The sequence below is a fragment of the Notamacropus eugenii genome, chromosome 1 (genome assembly GCF_028372415.1).
Source record: "Notamacropus eugenii isolate mMacEug1 chromosome 1, mMacEug1.pri_v2, whole genome shotgun sequence".
Lineage (NCBI taxonomy): Eukaryota > Metazoa > Chordata > Mammalia > Diprotodontia > Macropodidae > Notamacropus > Notamacropus eugenii.
In genome coordinates, this window is record NC_092872.1 from 236,594,372 (window position 1) to 236,607,106 (window position 12,735).

General features: G+C 46.8%; 1 protein-coding gene across 33 annotated transcripts in view; it reads left to right on the top strand.

The window, feature by feature from the left end:
- CAMK2G (calcium/calmodulin dependent protein kinase II gamma) overlaps nucleotides 1–12,735 on the top strand; it is a 60,072-nt gene that overhangs the window by 28,553 nt on the left and 18,784 nt on the right. For 21 of the 33 annotated variants that reach the window (XR_011971498.1, XR_011971499.1, XR_011971500.1 and 18 more), the window contains exons 6-13: nucleotides 1,474–1,546; nucleotides 1,771–1,873; nucleotides 2,301–2,384; nucleotides 3,081–3,175; nucleotides 3,573–3,695; nucleotides 8,222–8,305; nucleotides 8,792–8,834; nucleotides 11,799–11,861. Coding sequence is in view for 28 of the 33 variants with exons in the window: in XM_072628156.1 (XP_072484257.1) it covers nucleotides 1,474–1,546; nucleotides 1,771–1,873; nucleotides 2,301–2,384; nucleotides 3,081–3,175; nucleotides 3,573–3,695; nucleotides 8,222–8,305; nucleotides 8,792–8,834; nucleotides 11,799–11,861 (668 nt within the window). In the remaining 5 variants the exon portion in view is untranslated. The remainder of the gene's footprint in view (nucleotides 1–1,473; nucleotides 1,547–1,770; nucleotides 1,874–2,300; nucleotides 2,385–3,080; nucleotides 3,176–3,572; nucleotides 3,696–8,221; nucleotides 8,306–8,791; nucleotides 8,835–11,798; nucleotides 11,862–12,735) is intronic. The other 12 variants (XM_072628160.1, XM_072628157.1, XM_072628167.1 and 9 more) reach the window with 1 other exon arrangement.

The window sequence follows — 12,735 nt, forward strand, 5'->3', positions numbered from 1 at the left end:
GAGTCCCAACATGGGTTTTTGATGGGAGAAATTGGAAGTCAAGATAAAAATACAAACCTGACAGGACCTATCCCAGCCCAGGTGCTAAAAAGTCCATCCTGGGCTTTTCCTGCTTCCCAGGCGGTTCATCTCTCCCCTCCTCTCTGGACACTCCCTAGGCAGTCAGTAGGGATATGTAATGTGGTGGGCAGGATGGAATGTCTAAAATTCCATGTTTCAGAGTACCACTTGAAGTCTGAAATGTAGGTAGAGCAGATTATGGTGGTGAAGAGGGCTAAGTCACTGAATGTCACTTGAGCCTGAGCTGGTTTTGTTCTAAACAAAAACATAACTGAGACCTTTCCTTCCCCTGGCCCTCCCTAGGGCTCTGTTTGCACATCTCATCTGGTATTTTGTGTTACAGCTCATTGTACGTTACATGGTTCACATTTATAGCATGTTAAGGTTTGCAAAGCGCTTCACATATCTCGATCAGTCTTCACAGCAACCCTGTAAAGTATTTTCCTCGTTTTCCAGATGAGGAAAGTAAAGCTTAGAGTAGTTAAGTGATTTGCCCAGAATCCCGCAACTACTCAAACTTTTGAGGCGAATTTGAACCCAGATCTTCCTGCCTAACAAATCTATCATTCAATCTTGCCAGCAGAATATCGAATACTGTTAGTTGATAAATCTTATTAACAATAATCTTAACTTCCTTGCTGGTCTGTAAATGAAGACCATTTCCTGTATCATTTAGCACCATGCCTTCCTTCTAGTGGGTGTTCAGGTATTTTTTCATTCATTCATACCAGCAAGTCTGAAAATTAGTGGAGCCCTCCCCCCTCCCAAAGAGCTTTTATTTATGTGGCTTGCAGCTATTGATATTTACCGTGTTAGAAATGAAAACAACTTAATATTCTTATGAAAATAGTTTTTAATGTCCTGAACTCCTTGGTCCTGGACTGTACTTGAAGAACCGCTGATTCATTCAGTAAATATTTAGTGCTGCAAAGCAGATAGATATAGAATGGTAAAACTGGAAGGCATGGGGGAGGTAGGGCAGAGTAAGGCCAACTGTGCCTCCTGCCTTGCTTCACAGACACACACACAGACACACAGACACATACACAGACACGTACACATACACAGACACATACACAGACACACACACACAGACACACACAGACACACACACAGACACACACACACACACACACACACACACACACACACACAGACACACACACACACCCCCTCTCAGGGGGCTTCTCAGCCAGCCAAAGACAAATTTGAGGCGGGGAGAAGGAACTCCTACAGTCTTGGCTCCCATGCATCCAAGGATCTTTTTCTGGGAAGCTGCCTGCCGTTATTTTGGAGGGTGTCTGGGGACCTGGTCATGACTTTTGGTTGACAGCAATGATCTGTCCACTATTGGGCTTGGAAGGACTGTGGTTTAACCCTGCTTCCTTCTTTCTTTCCCATTTGCTTTTTCAGCCACTGTATTCATCAGATCCTAGAGAGTGTCAACCACATCCACCAGCATGACATCGTGCATCGTGACCTCAAGGTACTGACTGACTGCCTACTCTTACTGTACCTTGTGGCATCTTGGCGCCATCTGGTGTCAAGCACTGGTAGCGCTTGGACCACAGAGGAGTTGCAGAGGATGTCCTTTGACTTGGGTTGCCAGAGTTCACTTTCCTCTGCTTCCCCTGTAGGTCATGTGAAGAGCAGATTGAGGGGGGCTCTGAGAGCCAGAGCATTACAAGTTTCTCTGTCTTCCTTCTTCAGCCTGAGAACCTTCTGCTGGCGAGTAAATGCAAGGGTGCTGCTGTCAAACTGGCTGACTTTGGACTGGCCATTGAGGTTCAGGGAGATCAGCAGGCCTGGTTTGGTAAGGGGGTGACCCCTTCCTTCCTGAGATGCATAGCCCCCATCTCTTTTCCCTCTTCCTTGGTTACCTTCTTGTGGCAAAATGAGAGCTGGAATTCCAGTGTTTCTTACCTCCCTAGAACATCCAGTCTGGCTATGTCCAGCGGTGGCTCAACTTTGTGATTCTGTGTCTCCCTTCCATTCTGGGCAGATGAGCAGGAAGTTCTGAGTACCATGCTCCATGGGTGCCCCATGCATCCTATGGGTGTCCTTGTCTTAATGACTCTATCCAGAAGCTGAATCTGTGCTGCCCAGAAACAGAGATTGATACAAATTCAGAAAAAGCTACAAACCTGGGCAATGGGAAAAGCTTGGGAAAGGAGGCACCTTGTGTATGATGGTGTGGGAGGCAGACACATGCATACCAGTGCCTATTTCTCCCAACACAGGCTTTGCTGGTACACCAGGGTATCTGTCCCCTGAAGTCTTGAGGAAAGATCCCTATGGAAAACCTGTGGATATCTGGGCCTGTGGTAAGCCCTTTTAACACACTCAGCTGTGAGTATGAGCAGCCTTAGTTTCCAGGAGAATTGAAAGGGGAGGGGGTGCTGGTGGTGAATGGGGATCCTGCAAGTCACATGGCCAGTTGGTAATATCTGAATGGATGGAGCTCACTCAAGTGTCCGAGGGACCCCGATATTCACATCACAACCCTCTAACCAAGTGAACAGAAAAGGTTCACTTGTTGTGTTACATTAGCTTCCTTCCTCTAAAGAAGAACCAAACCATGACCAGGGAGTTGGTTCATCTGATACAAATTATATGAACACCTTCTAAAAGCAAGGCTAAATGTCTCTCTGCCTGATTGACTCAGTTTCCCTCACTCCTCGCCCCAAATAAAAGATGAAGTGGGGAGCACAACTCTAAGGTGATGATGAGAAATTCCTTTCAAATGAGAAAATATTTGTAAAGCCCTTAGCAGAGTGCCTGGCACATAGTAAGTGCTTAATAAATGTGTATTTCCTTCCTTACCCTGAGATAGTCATGCGCACGCACACATACACACGCGCGCATACACACATACTCTCATCCATCTCAGATCAGTTCTAACCTTGGTTCAGCCGCCATTTGGCTGAGGGATTCTAGACCCTGGGTTGGGTCATCCCTAGCCTGTGCCTTGGACTAAGCAGCTGGCCCTAGTTCCCTGTTTTGTTTGTGTCTTCCTGTAGGCGTGATATTGTACATACTTCTGGTGGGATATCCCCCCTTCTGGGATGAGGATCAGCATAAACTGTATCAGCAAATCAAAGCTGGAGCCTATGATGTAAGGACGTGCTGGGAGGGGTCTGACCACACCTCCATGTGGCCCTGATGGGAGAAGAGGGGCTGGGGAGCAATGGGGGTGACTTTGGTCAGTCTTTTAGGCCAATAGTGTCCTGTCCTTTCCTGTAGGTTACCTGTGGAGGGGCTTATGGTGCCCTGAGAGAAGGAGAGAATCCTGGGAACCCTTCTGTCTGCCACTTAACAGAGCATTAGCTTTCCCCCATCTATGCTGCATTCTTTCTTCCCTCGTCTCTTTAATCTCTAATATTTTCTGTGCTGCCTCAGTGGACCAGACCCCACAGAGGGGAAACTGAGGCAAGGAAGATGAGCCCACCTGCTGGGTGCAGTACAGTGCTCATGTTTTCCCCTATCTCTCCTTCCCCATTCCCATTCCCTAGTTTCCATCACCAGAGTGGGACACTGTGACTCCTGAAGCCAAGAATTTAATCAACCAGATGCTGACAATAAATCCTGCCAAGCGTATCACAGCTGACCAAGCACTGAAACATCCATGGGTCTGCGTAAGTGTCCTATTGTGGGGAGATCTGAGGCTCTGACTTGACAGCTATAGATTCGATAAAGATATGGGGGTTTTAGTGGACCTCCAGTACAGTATTAGACAATGGTATTGTGCTCACCACTCCAAGACACCAGTTTATGTGAGGTTGCAATAAGATTGGCACCAGCCTGTGTATATCACAAGGTGAGGATTCTCTATATCCCATACTAGCCAAAAGATGCCTGGAGTTCATGCTTAGTACTGGTTGTCATATTTTATGAAGGAAATGATCAAACTGGGAAAATCCAGAGGAGAGTAAGCAAGAAGATGAGGGGCCTGCAGACTGTCACAAGGAGACCAATTGAAGGAACTGTTTAGACTGGAAAAGAGACTTCTAGAATAGCTGTTGAAAAGAATTTGAAGGGGTACCCTGTGGAACAGGAAGCAGCTTTATTCTGCTTTGCCCCAGAAGGTAGAGGCAGGAACAGTGGGGATGGGAGAAAGAGGATTGCCAACAGAGGCTAGTTTAGGCTTAGAAAATTTCTACTGATTAGAGCTATTCAGAGATAATAGATTGCCCCTCAAGGGGGTGGGGTCAGGTGGGGAGTGAAAAAGTACTTATTAAGCCCCTACTGTGTGCCAGGCATTATACTAAGTTTGGCTTTACAAACTTTTCATTTGATCTTTGTCACAATCCTGAGAGATTGGTGCTATTATTATCCTCATCAAATAGTTGAGGAAACTGAGTCAATTAGAGGTTAAGGGACCTGCCCAGAGTTCCACAGCTAATACATATCTGAACTCAGGTCTTTCTGACTTCAGGGTGTGAAAGTTAGATGATTGTCTGTTGGAAATGTTGTATGAGTAATTCTTAGTCACATACAGGTTGGAGTAGATGACTTCTGGAGTCCTTTCCAACTTTGGGATTCTGGGATTCTACAAAAGGGCGTTTCTTCAGAATATTCTCTTTACTAGATGACCAGTCTTCCTGTGGTGTGATTGTATTCTTGACTTGGGGTTCATCTTCAGTCTCAAAAACTCTGAATAGCTTGTGATGAGGATAGGTCTAGCAGCACCTAATTTGCGTAGACATGCTCTGTATTTGTTATATGAGAAATACCTTGCTTACTTAGAAGCCTTATCTATTCAGAATAAGGTTAAGAACTAGTACTGCCCTCCAAAAAGGGGCCCCCCATGGTCAGCAAAAGTAAGAAATGTAGGAGAGGCTCACTCACATCCTGTTCACTCTTACTTTGTGCACAATTGGAGCAAGCTCTTAGTTGTTTGGTTTCTAAACCTATAGAAGAACAAAAGTAGTAAATCAGAAGAGGAAGCAGATGCTTTCATGAGCAATGGATCTGGCAACAAGCATTTATTAAATGCCTACTGTTCACCAGGCACTGGAGACAGACTAAAGTGAAACTGGCATTGCTCTCAGGGAGGTTATATCTATCTTAGGGTTAGAACATTTATTTTTGAAGAGAAGTAAAAAAGAGAGATTTTTAAGCAGGGAGAATGTGCCTTCAACTAAGGGGATCAGGGTGACTTTCTTTACCCCCCCTTTTTTTTGGAGGCAGTTGGGGTTACGTGACCTGCCTAGGGTCACACTGCTAGTAAGTATCTGAAGCCAGATTTGAACTTCTATCCTTCTGACTCCAGAGCTGGTGCTCTATTCACTGTGCCACCTAGCTGTTCCCTTTCTGCAGGAGCTAGAACTTGAATTGAGCCATGCAGGATGGCACAAGGTGGAGGGGAGGAAGGAAGCCATCCCAGGAATGGGATTACAAAGGCAGGAGGACCCAGTTTGACTGAAATGTAGAGTATGTGAATGAGAGGAATGAACGTGCAGTCAAACTGGAAAGGAGAGCTTGCAGTGCCAAGGCATGGAGCTTATCATTTATCCCAGAGGCAGTGGGGAGCTACTGAAGATTCTTCAGCAGGGGAGCGAGCTGAGTTTTTAGGGAAGATAATTTTTGGTGACTGGATAGAGACTGGATTGGAAAGAGGAGAACCAGCAGGGAGACCATGTCAGAGGGTATTGCTTTCATCCAGGCCAGAGATGATGGTGGTGGCCATGTTGAGTGAATGCTAGAGATGCTGGGGTGGCAGAATCAGCATGACGTGAGGGCTGAGGAAGAGAGAAGAGTTGGACCCAATTCCAACGTTGTGACCCTGAGGGACTAGAAGAAGAAAAGTCTCATCAACAGGGAAGTTTGGAAGAGAGGAAGGAGGGTAGGGAATGATTTGGGGGGAGTGGTAGAGATCCGAGAGTTCCATTTTGCACATGCTGTCACTCCCCATGTGAACTTGAACAAGTCAGTTACCTTCTTGGTGCTTCAGTTTCCACATCTATAAAATGAGAAGTTTGGATTATATGGCCCCTCTGTTCCCTCCTAACTTTAAATCTACAGTTGTCTGTCTGCAGCCCCAAGGGTTCCAGACTGTGCTAAACTGTTTGGGTCCCCCACATGGGCACATGGCATATCTAAAACCTAGGCATCTTCCAAGAAGAGCCATCAGAGTTTGAGTCGTGGGAAGGAATGGAGAACTCCAGTGTTGTGCCTGAATATCATCAGGGTGACCCCATAGTCCTTAACAAGAAAAGCCAGCTCTACCATTTCAGATTCCTGGGTGGGATTAGTGGAGCTCTTCCTACTCTTTGGGGAATTTGTAGCAGCTTGGTGTCAAAATGGCTACAGTGATTGACCTGGAATCCAGAATAGCTGAATTCAAATCCAACTTCAGATACTTAATAACTTTGAGACCCTAAACGAGTCATGTTACCTCTGTCTGCTTTAGTTGTAACATTTTGACTTTCCATATGTTATCTCATTTGATCCGCACAACAACCCTGGAAGGTAGGGGGTGGGGATGTTATTATTCCTATTTTACAGATAAGGAAACTGAGACTTAAGTTGAGACTTCTCCAGGTTTACATAGCTAATAAATGTCCAAGGCGAGATTTGAACTGGGGTCTTTCTGACTCCAGAAGCAGTGTTCTATCTACTGTACCCTCAGCTTCCCTGTGGGAAGCAGTTAACAGGCCAGTATACCTGGAGTGGAGAGTATATGAAGGGTTGAGATTATGACATGAGACTAGAAATATAAATGTCAAGTGGAAGACTTTGTATGTTGTTCCAGAGGCAGGAGGAAGCCACCAGATATTTTTGAGCGTAGCAGTGATCGGATGAGGTCTGTAATTTAGGAATATTAATTTGATGGCTCTATTGAAGATGGGGTAGAGAAGAAAGATACTAGAAATAGCCTCAGTTTTAAGGCTATTACAATACCCTAAGGGGAAAACACCAATGTCCCAAGCAAGGGTAGAGGCTATTGGGGTAGAGGAAGGGTAACACATAGGCTAGATGCTATGGAGGCAAAATAAAGATTTTTTTTTAATTTTAATTTTCTAATTTTTAATTTAATTTTTTGCAGTTGATTAGAAATGAGATGATGATGATGTGCTGAGGGGAAAATCAGGTTTGACCCCAAGGTTGCAAGCTTAGGTGACTAAAAGGGTGATGGTGCTCTCCATCAAAAATCTGGAAGTTAGGAAGAGGGATGAGTTTGGGCAGAAAATCGGATGGGGTGTCATTTTGGTCTCCTGGATTTAAGGTGCTAATGAACCATCTAGGCAAAAATGTTCAGCAGGCCATTTGTAACATAAGACTAGCATAGAGGAGGGTGAGAAGGATTGAATGTGTAGATTTTGGGGTCATCTGCCTAGACACATTAATCAAAACTGGCTTTTCTGTATGACAGATAGAAATCAAATAGGGCCTAGGTCAGAGTTCTGAGGGACACCCGCATTTAGGGGCCTGGAGATTGATACTGATCAGGAAAGGAGCCTGAGCCTGAGAAGGGACAGCTGAACAAAGAGATAGCCAAGAGTAAACAGTGTCATGGAAGTCTAAGGAGGCATGTAGTATATCCAGACTGGGAAAAAGTGGTGGTCTACAGGATGAGAATTGCAGGTGATAAGTATATTGAAGGCTGAGACGAGGCCACTAGTTTAAGAAGTTAAGCAAGTGCTGCTAATCTGGGATCGAGTCATTTCTTCTATCTGGGCCTCAGTTTCCTCATCTATAAATTGAGGTAATTGGACTAGATGAATACTCAATGACTCTTCCAAATCTAATGGTCTGTGGTTCTTGAAGTTCATTATTAACAGACTCCTTTCGTTGCCTTCTCTCTCCTGGGAATATTTGAATACCCTCTGGAGGTGTCATTAGTGTACACTGTTGTTTATTATTCAGACTATTATCATCCTATAAAACTTGCATGTGTATAATGCATTATCTAAAAGTACTCTTACACTGATGATCTCATTCTGACCTCAGCAACCCCATGTGTGGTAGTGAGGGCAAGTATGATTATGCCCATTTTTTTGGTGCCTGCTGAGGGTTTAGCCCTGTTCAAAGCACAGTGGCATTCTTTCTCATCTGGGCATCGGAGCTAGGAAACTTGACTGACACTCCATAGGCAGTGCTGGTGCATTCTCTCAGTAGAAATCATAGGGTGAACCACCTTCTCTGTTTGTCTGTTCAGCAACGTTCTACAGTGGCCTCAATGATGCACCGGCAGGAGACTGTGGAATGCTTGAGAAAGTTCAATGCCCGGAGAAAGCTGAAGGTGAGTTGTTCACCCTTCTCTCACCAATGAATCTAGCTGCTCTGTTACATTTGGTAGTTTGGAAAGTTGGGGAGTTGGGTGTAGGGTGCGGGGTGGTGGCAGTGAATTGTCCAAAGGCCAGTTTGTGAAGGTCATGACTTGGAACTAGACTAGGATGATTGGGGCTTCATCCAAGGTGCTATAATCTCCCTGGGGAACCTTATTCCCATCATTACAAATCCTCTGCTGGACCTGTACTAAGAGGTACTACTATAAAGGTCCCATTCCTCTGACACTCAATTCCTGCCCTCTCTACCCCCAAGAGGTTGTTGGTCTGTTCCTTTTCCTGTGGTTCACTCTCTGTGCACTACCTAGAGAATCCCTGACACCATTGTCCTCTATATCCTTTCCCAACCCTAACCAACATGGCTCATGTTGGGGGAAGAGCTCAGGATAGATGCCCCTAAAGCTCATTGTCCCAATCATTTATTCCTTTTCTTTCCTCAGGGTGCCATCCTCACAACAATGTTGGTTTCCAGGAATTTTTCAGGTAAGTTTTTTGCCAGCAGGGCATTTCAGTCCTTCCAAGGTGAGTTGGGAGGTGAGGTTGGGTGGGTGTTGTTCTCATCTCCTGCTCTCAAACACCCAAGACAAGGTGTAGCTTTCAGAGTTAACAAAGGCCATTGGCCTGGGTTTGGCCTTCTGACCCCAGATGCTCCCCTCCAAACTAAGATGTGCTGGCCACTTTGCTTGGGTTTAGACTCTAAAAGTCTCCCTAGCACATCTGGACATTAGCACCCCTGTTTCTTCTGAGGTTAGCCTCTCTCTCTCTCTACTTGAGATCAAGGAGAAAGGGGGAGATGGGAGCTTAAAGAGAAGAGAGAAGAGAGGGGAGATCTAGGAAGCTCTCCCATAGTGAGAATTTGAGTCAGCCTTCACTGCCAGCTTGCTGACTGAGCACATCTAGACCCATCAGACTGTTTTCCTAATCCCTGGCAGGAAGCAAGCAAGCCCAGCCCACTAGCTTAGAGAAATTATGCTAGATGTCAAGCTCTTTGCAGATTAAAGTGCTTATTACTTTCTTAATGATAATAATTGTAAAGGAGAGAAGGAACAGAGGGAGAGGACAGGATCAGTTTAATGATGTGAGGGTGTGGGAAAGACAGGAGCAGAATTGAGAGATCAGCCTCCATGTTACCATATCCTGTGTGCCCTCCTCTCTCCTGTCTTACCACTGGGCTTCCTGGTCCAGGGCAGCTGCAGGGAGTTCAGCTGGCATGGCAGGGCAAGCTTGGATGGAAAGGTGCTGCTGATCGCGCAACTTTGGGTTAGGTGTTTCCTCCCTCTCTCTGATTCATTCCTCTAGGATGGTTGGTTGGGTTTGTTTTTTTTCTTTTGGTTTCATTCTCTCATCAGTTGCTACTCATCGATGTCAGCCTGCTGTGATATACTCAGTGGAAAACTTTTTAGGAGGAGGACTTTTCAGAAAGCACTGCCCACACTCTTCAGGCAGAATGGGGGTTGTACGTTTGTTCTGAGGAGGATAAAAGCATGGACTTTTAGGGTAATGGTACATGAAAATAACAAGCCTTGGTGTTTAGCAATAAGATGTTTGGAGGGTTAGGGAATGGTCAATGACCATAAGGCCTCTCTGCCCCTTTAACAGTGGAATATAACCTTTTTTGTATGTTATCCTTGAAGCAGTTTCTAGTGTATTCTTGAGATGAGGGATGAGTGTGACAGCCCTACAAAGCACTCGGGGTGAGTCTAGCTGATTTTTCCTTGGGATTTAAACAGGACTCCTACAACTTGGTTCTTAGCCCCTAATTACTCGGTACTTCTGATGCCCAAATTTGGTCATGCTGAAATTACTGGACAGTCCCAGTGGCATTTTTATGTTGAAGCTAGAGCCATAATTCTGTCCTTTCTCATGTCTTCAGGGTACTTTCTGGCCTTAGAGTCAGCTCCTGGATTAGGGTCTTGATAAGGACAGGGGAGGCATTCCATTCTGATCCCTGAGGAACCTTAGAATTTTGCTGTGTCTTCTGTTCGTCGGAATTCTCTTGCTCTGTGAGCTGCCTTGGGCAGGGAAGATATGAGACAGAAAAGCAACCTTGAACCTGGCATTGAGCTGACCCCGCTGGAGACTCTCCAGGGTGACCTCTTCTTACCCTAGTCTCTGGAATGGGTATGGAGCAGATCCTGTCTGTTGGACCTCTCCTGTGAGAAGAGATATTTAATATTCCTAATAAGGGAAAGACCATGAGCTTTTCTTGATTAGAAGTTGGAATGAATATAGATCAATTAAGTGTGGATTAAGTACCAGTATCCATGCTCCCAGTTAGGTATTGCCAGCACAAAATGGCTTCTGCCCTTAAGAATGTTATGTTCTATCAGAAGGCTACCAGATGTATGTGGATAAATTACAGGTATTTTGAGACAAGAGAAAATTCTAACAGGTGGGGAAATCCATAAAAGCTTCCTGGAAGAGACAGCATTCAAGCTAAGCCTTAAAGAAAAGGGAAGGATTCTCAGAGGCAGAGATGGAATAAAGGGAAGGCATGAGAAGCAGCCAGTTTGAATGGGTGCAAGTAGAGTTAAGTTTGGGGACAAGCCAAGAAGCTGGTTTGGCTGGGATGCTGCTTATCCACTGAACACAGGGATGCTGGTTAATTGTAAAATTGGGGTTTGTGCTAGCAGGAATCATTTGCTTCAGTTACCTCCATTTCTTTCTTTTCTGTGTGATTGTCCCTGGGGGGCCATCTGCTCCAAATCTGTGTACTTAGAGAACCAGTGTCCTCTGTCTAACCAGGAGGGAATCAAGGAGGGACGAACCAAGGAGACTAGAGATCACTATCTAAGACTAGGTATCTGATTAAGCATTGGCAGGATGGGCTGTGACTCCTCCTCAGAGCCCTGGGGGCCAGGGTTTCTCCAGGGTATGGAGTATGGAGGATAGTGGGGGAGCTGGCTCCCTCCCTCCAGCATGGCCCCTAAGGACACCATCGCACCTTCTTGCTCAGGCATTAGGGAAGGAAGTTGTTCTCTAGGTAGGATTTTGTTCCCTCGCACCTCTGTCTGGTTCTGAGCCCACACCTAGAAAATCAGCATGTACCCCGTTTTCTGGGGTGTGGACATGACACGTGGTTTCTGTGGGTCTTGTCTGTCTCCAAAATGAGCTTGGTGTGTGTAGGGGTACCTCTGGGGGGCAGGCTGGAGCTTCTTCCCAGGTGGTGGAGTTTTTATGTCCTACCTCACCCCTGGCCCTCTCAAAGACCTCCAGTCCTCCATGCCACCCACTCCACTTTGCTGAAGGGCAACAATTGCCTTGTTGCCCTTCCCCTCAGATGCTCCTGCTCCTCCCAGCTCGGCTGGCTTGGCCACGATGCCCTTGGCCCTGGTGTGCGTGGGCTGTGAGGGGGCTTCCTTCTTCTCACGCTCAGGCATGCTAGCTGCTGATTGGCCACTGTGGCTTCGTGGCAGCTCTTAGCACTGAGAGATTGTATCCCCTCAGTTGGCAGGCAGAGCTCCGCCCCCGCCTTGGCCGCCGTGAGCGCCGCCAGCCTGGCCGGGCAAGGTACGTGGCATGAGTCCTCCCCACCTGCCTGACCCAGCTCTCTCTCATTCTACCAGGAGGGGCCAGCATGTCAGGCCCACTCACCAGGGAGGTGCCACCCATGCTTGCTGGCTGAGATTGGCATGCAGAACGGACCACCTAACCTGGCATCGTCAGTGCACTGGCAACACTGAGCCCACTAACCAGCTCTGCATGCTGGGCGCTTGCTGACTCTCAGGGGGCTGTAGCCTGGGGGAAATGGAGCTGGGCAATGGCAGGAGTTTCCTCTCAGCCTGAGAACCCAAGCTGCCTGGTACATTCTGGCCAACAAGACACTCAGGGCAGCAAGGGATGAAGGCTGGTCAGGCAGCCCCCTGGGGCAGCACTGGGTATGGCAGAGATCCTACTAGTAGCTGCAATGAGTCCCAGGTGCTACTTCTCAAGAATCCGGAGTACAGACAGAGCTCCCCAGATCCAGAGCTCTCAGCCCCTTCTGGGGAAGAGAATGGACAGGTCGGTCCCACTTCCTAAGAAACAGGCCATATCAAAGACTATTCCCCACCCCACTTTGCAAGCTACTGATGGGTCAGGTAGTGTGAATCTGTGGCCTTATAGGAAAGGGCCCTGTCCTCCTGTGAGATGCAAAGGACTCCTAGCTCTTGCCTGCTGGGCTCAGAATGTATAATAGATGAGGGCAGGAGGGCCATGTCCCATCCTGAGGGAACAGCACTGATGGTGAGAGCTGGTCTTTTCCTCTGGAATTCTGCATCTGCCCATTTTTCTGTCTCCTCCACCCAGCCTTCTCAGCCAGCCACCTTCCTCAGGTCTTCCAACACAAGGACTCACAGCAGCTCTGTCCCACCTGAAACCTCTCTGAGATCTACTCTTTCTCCTA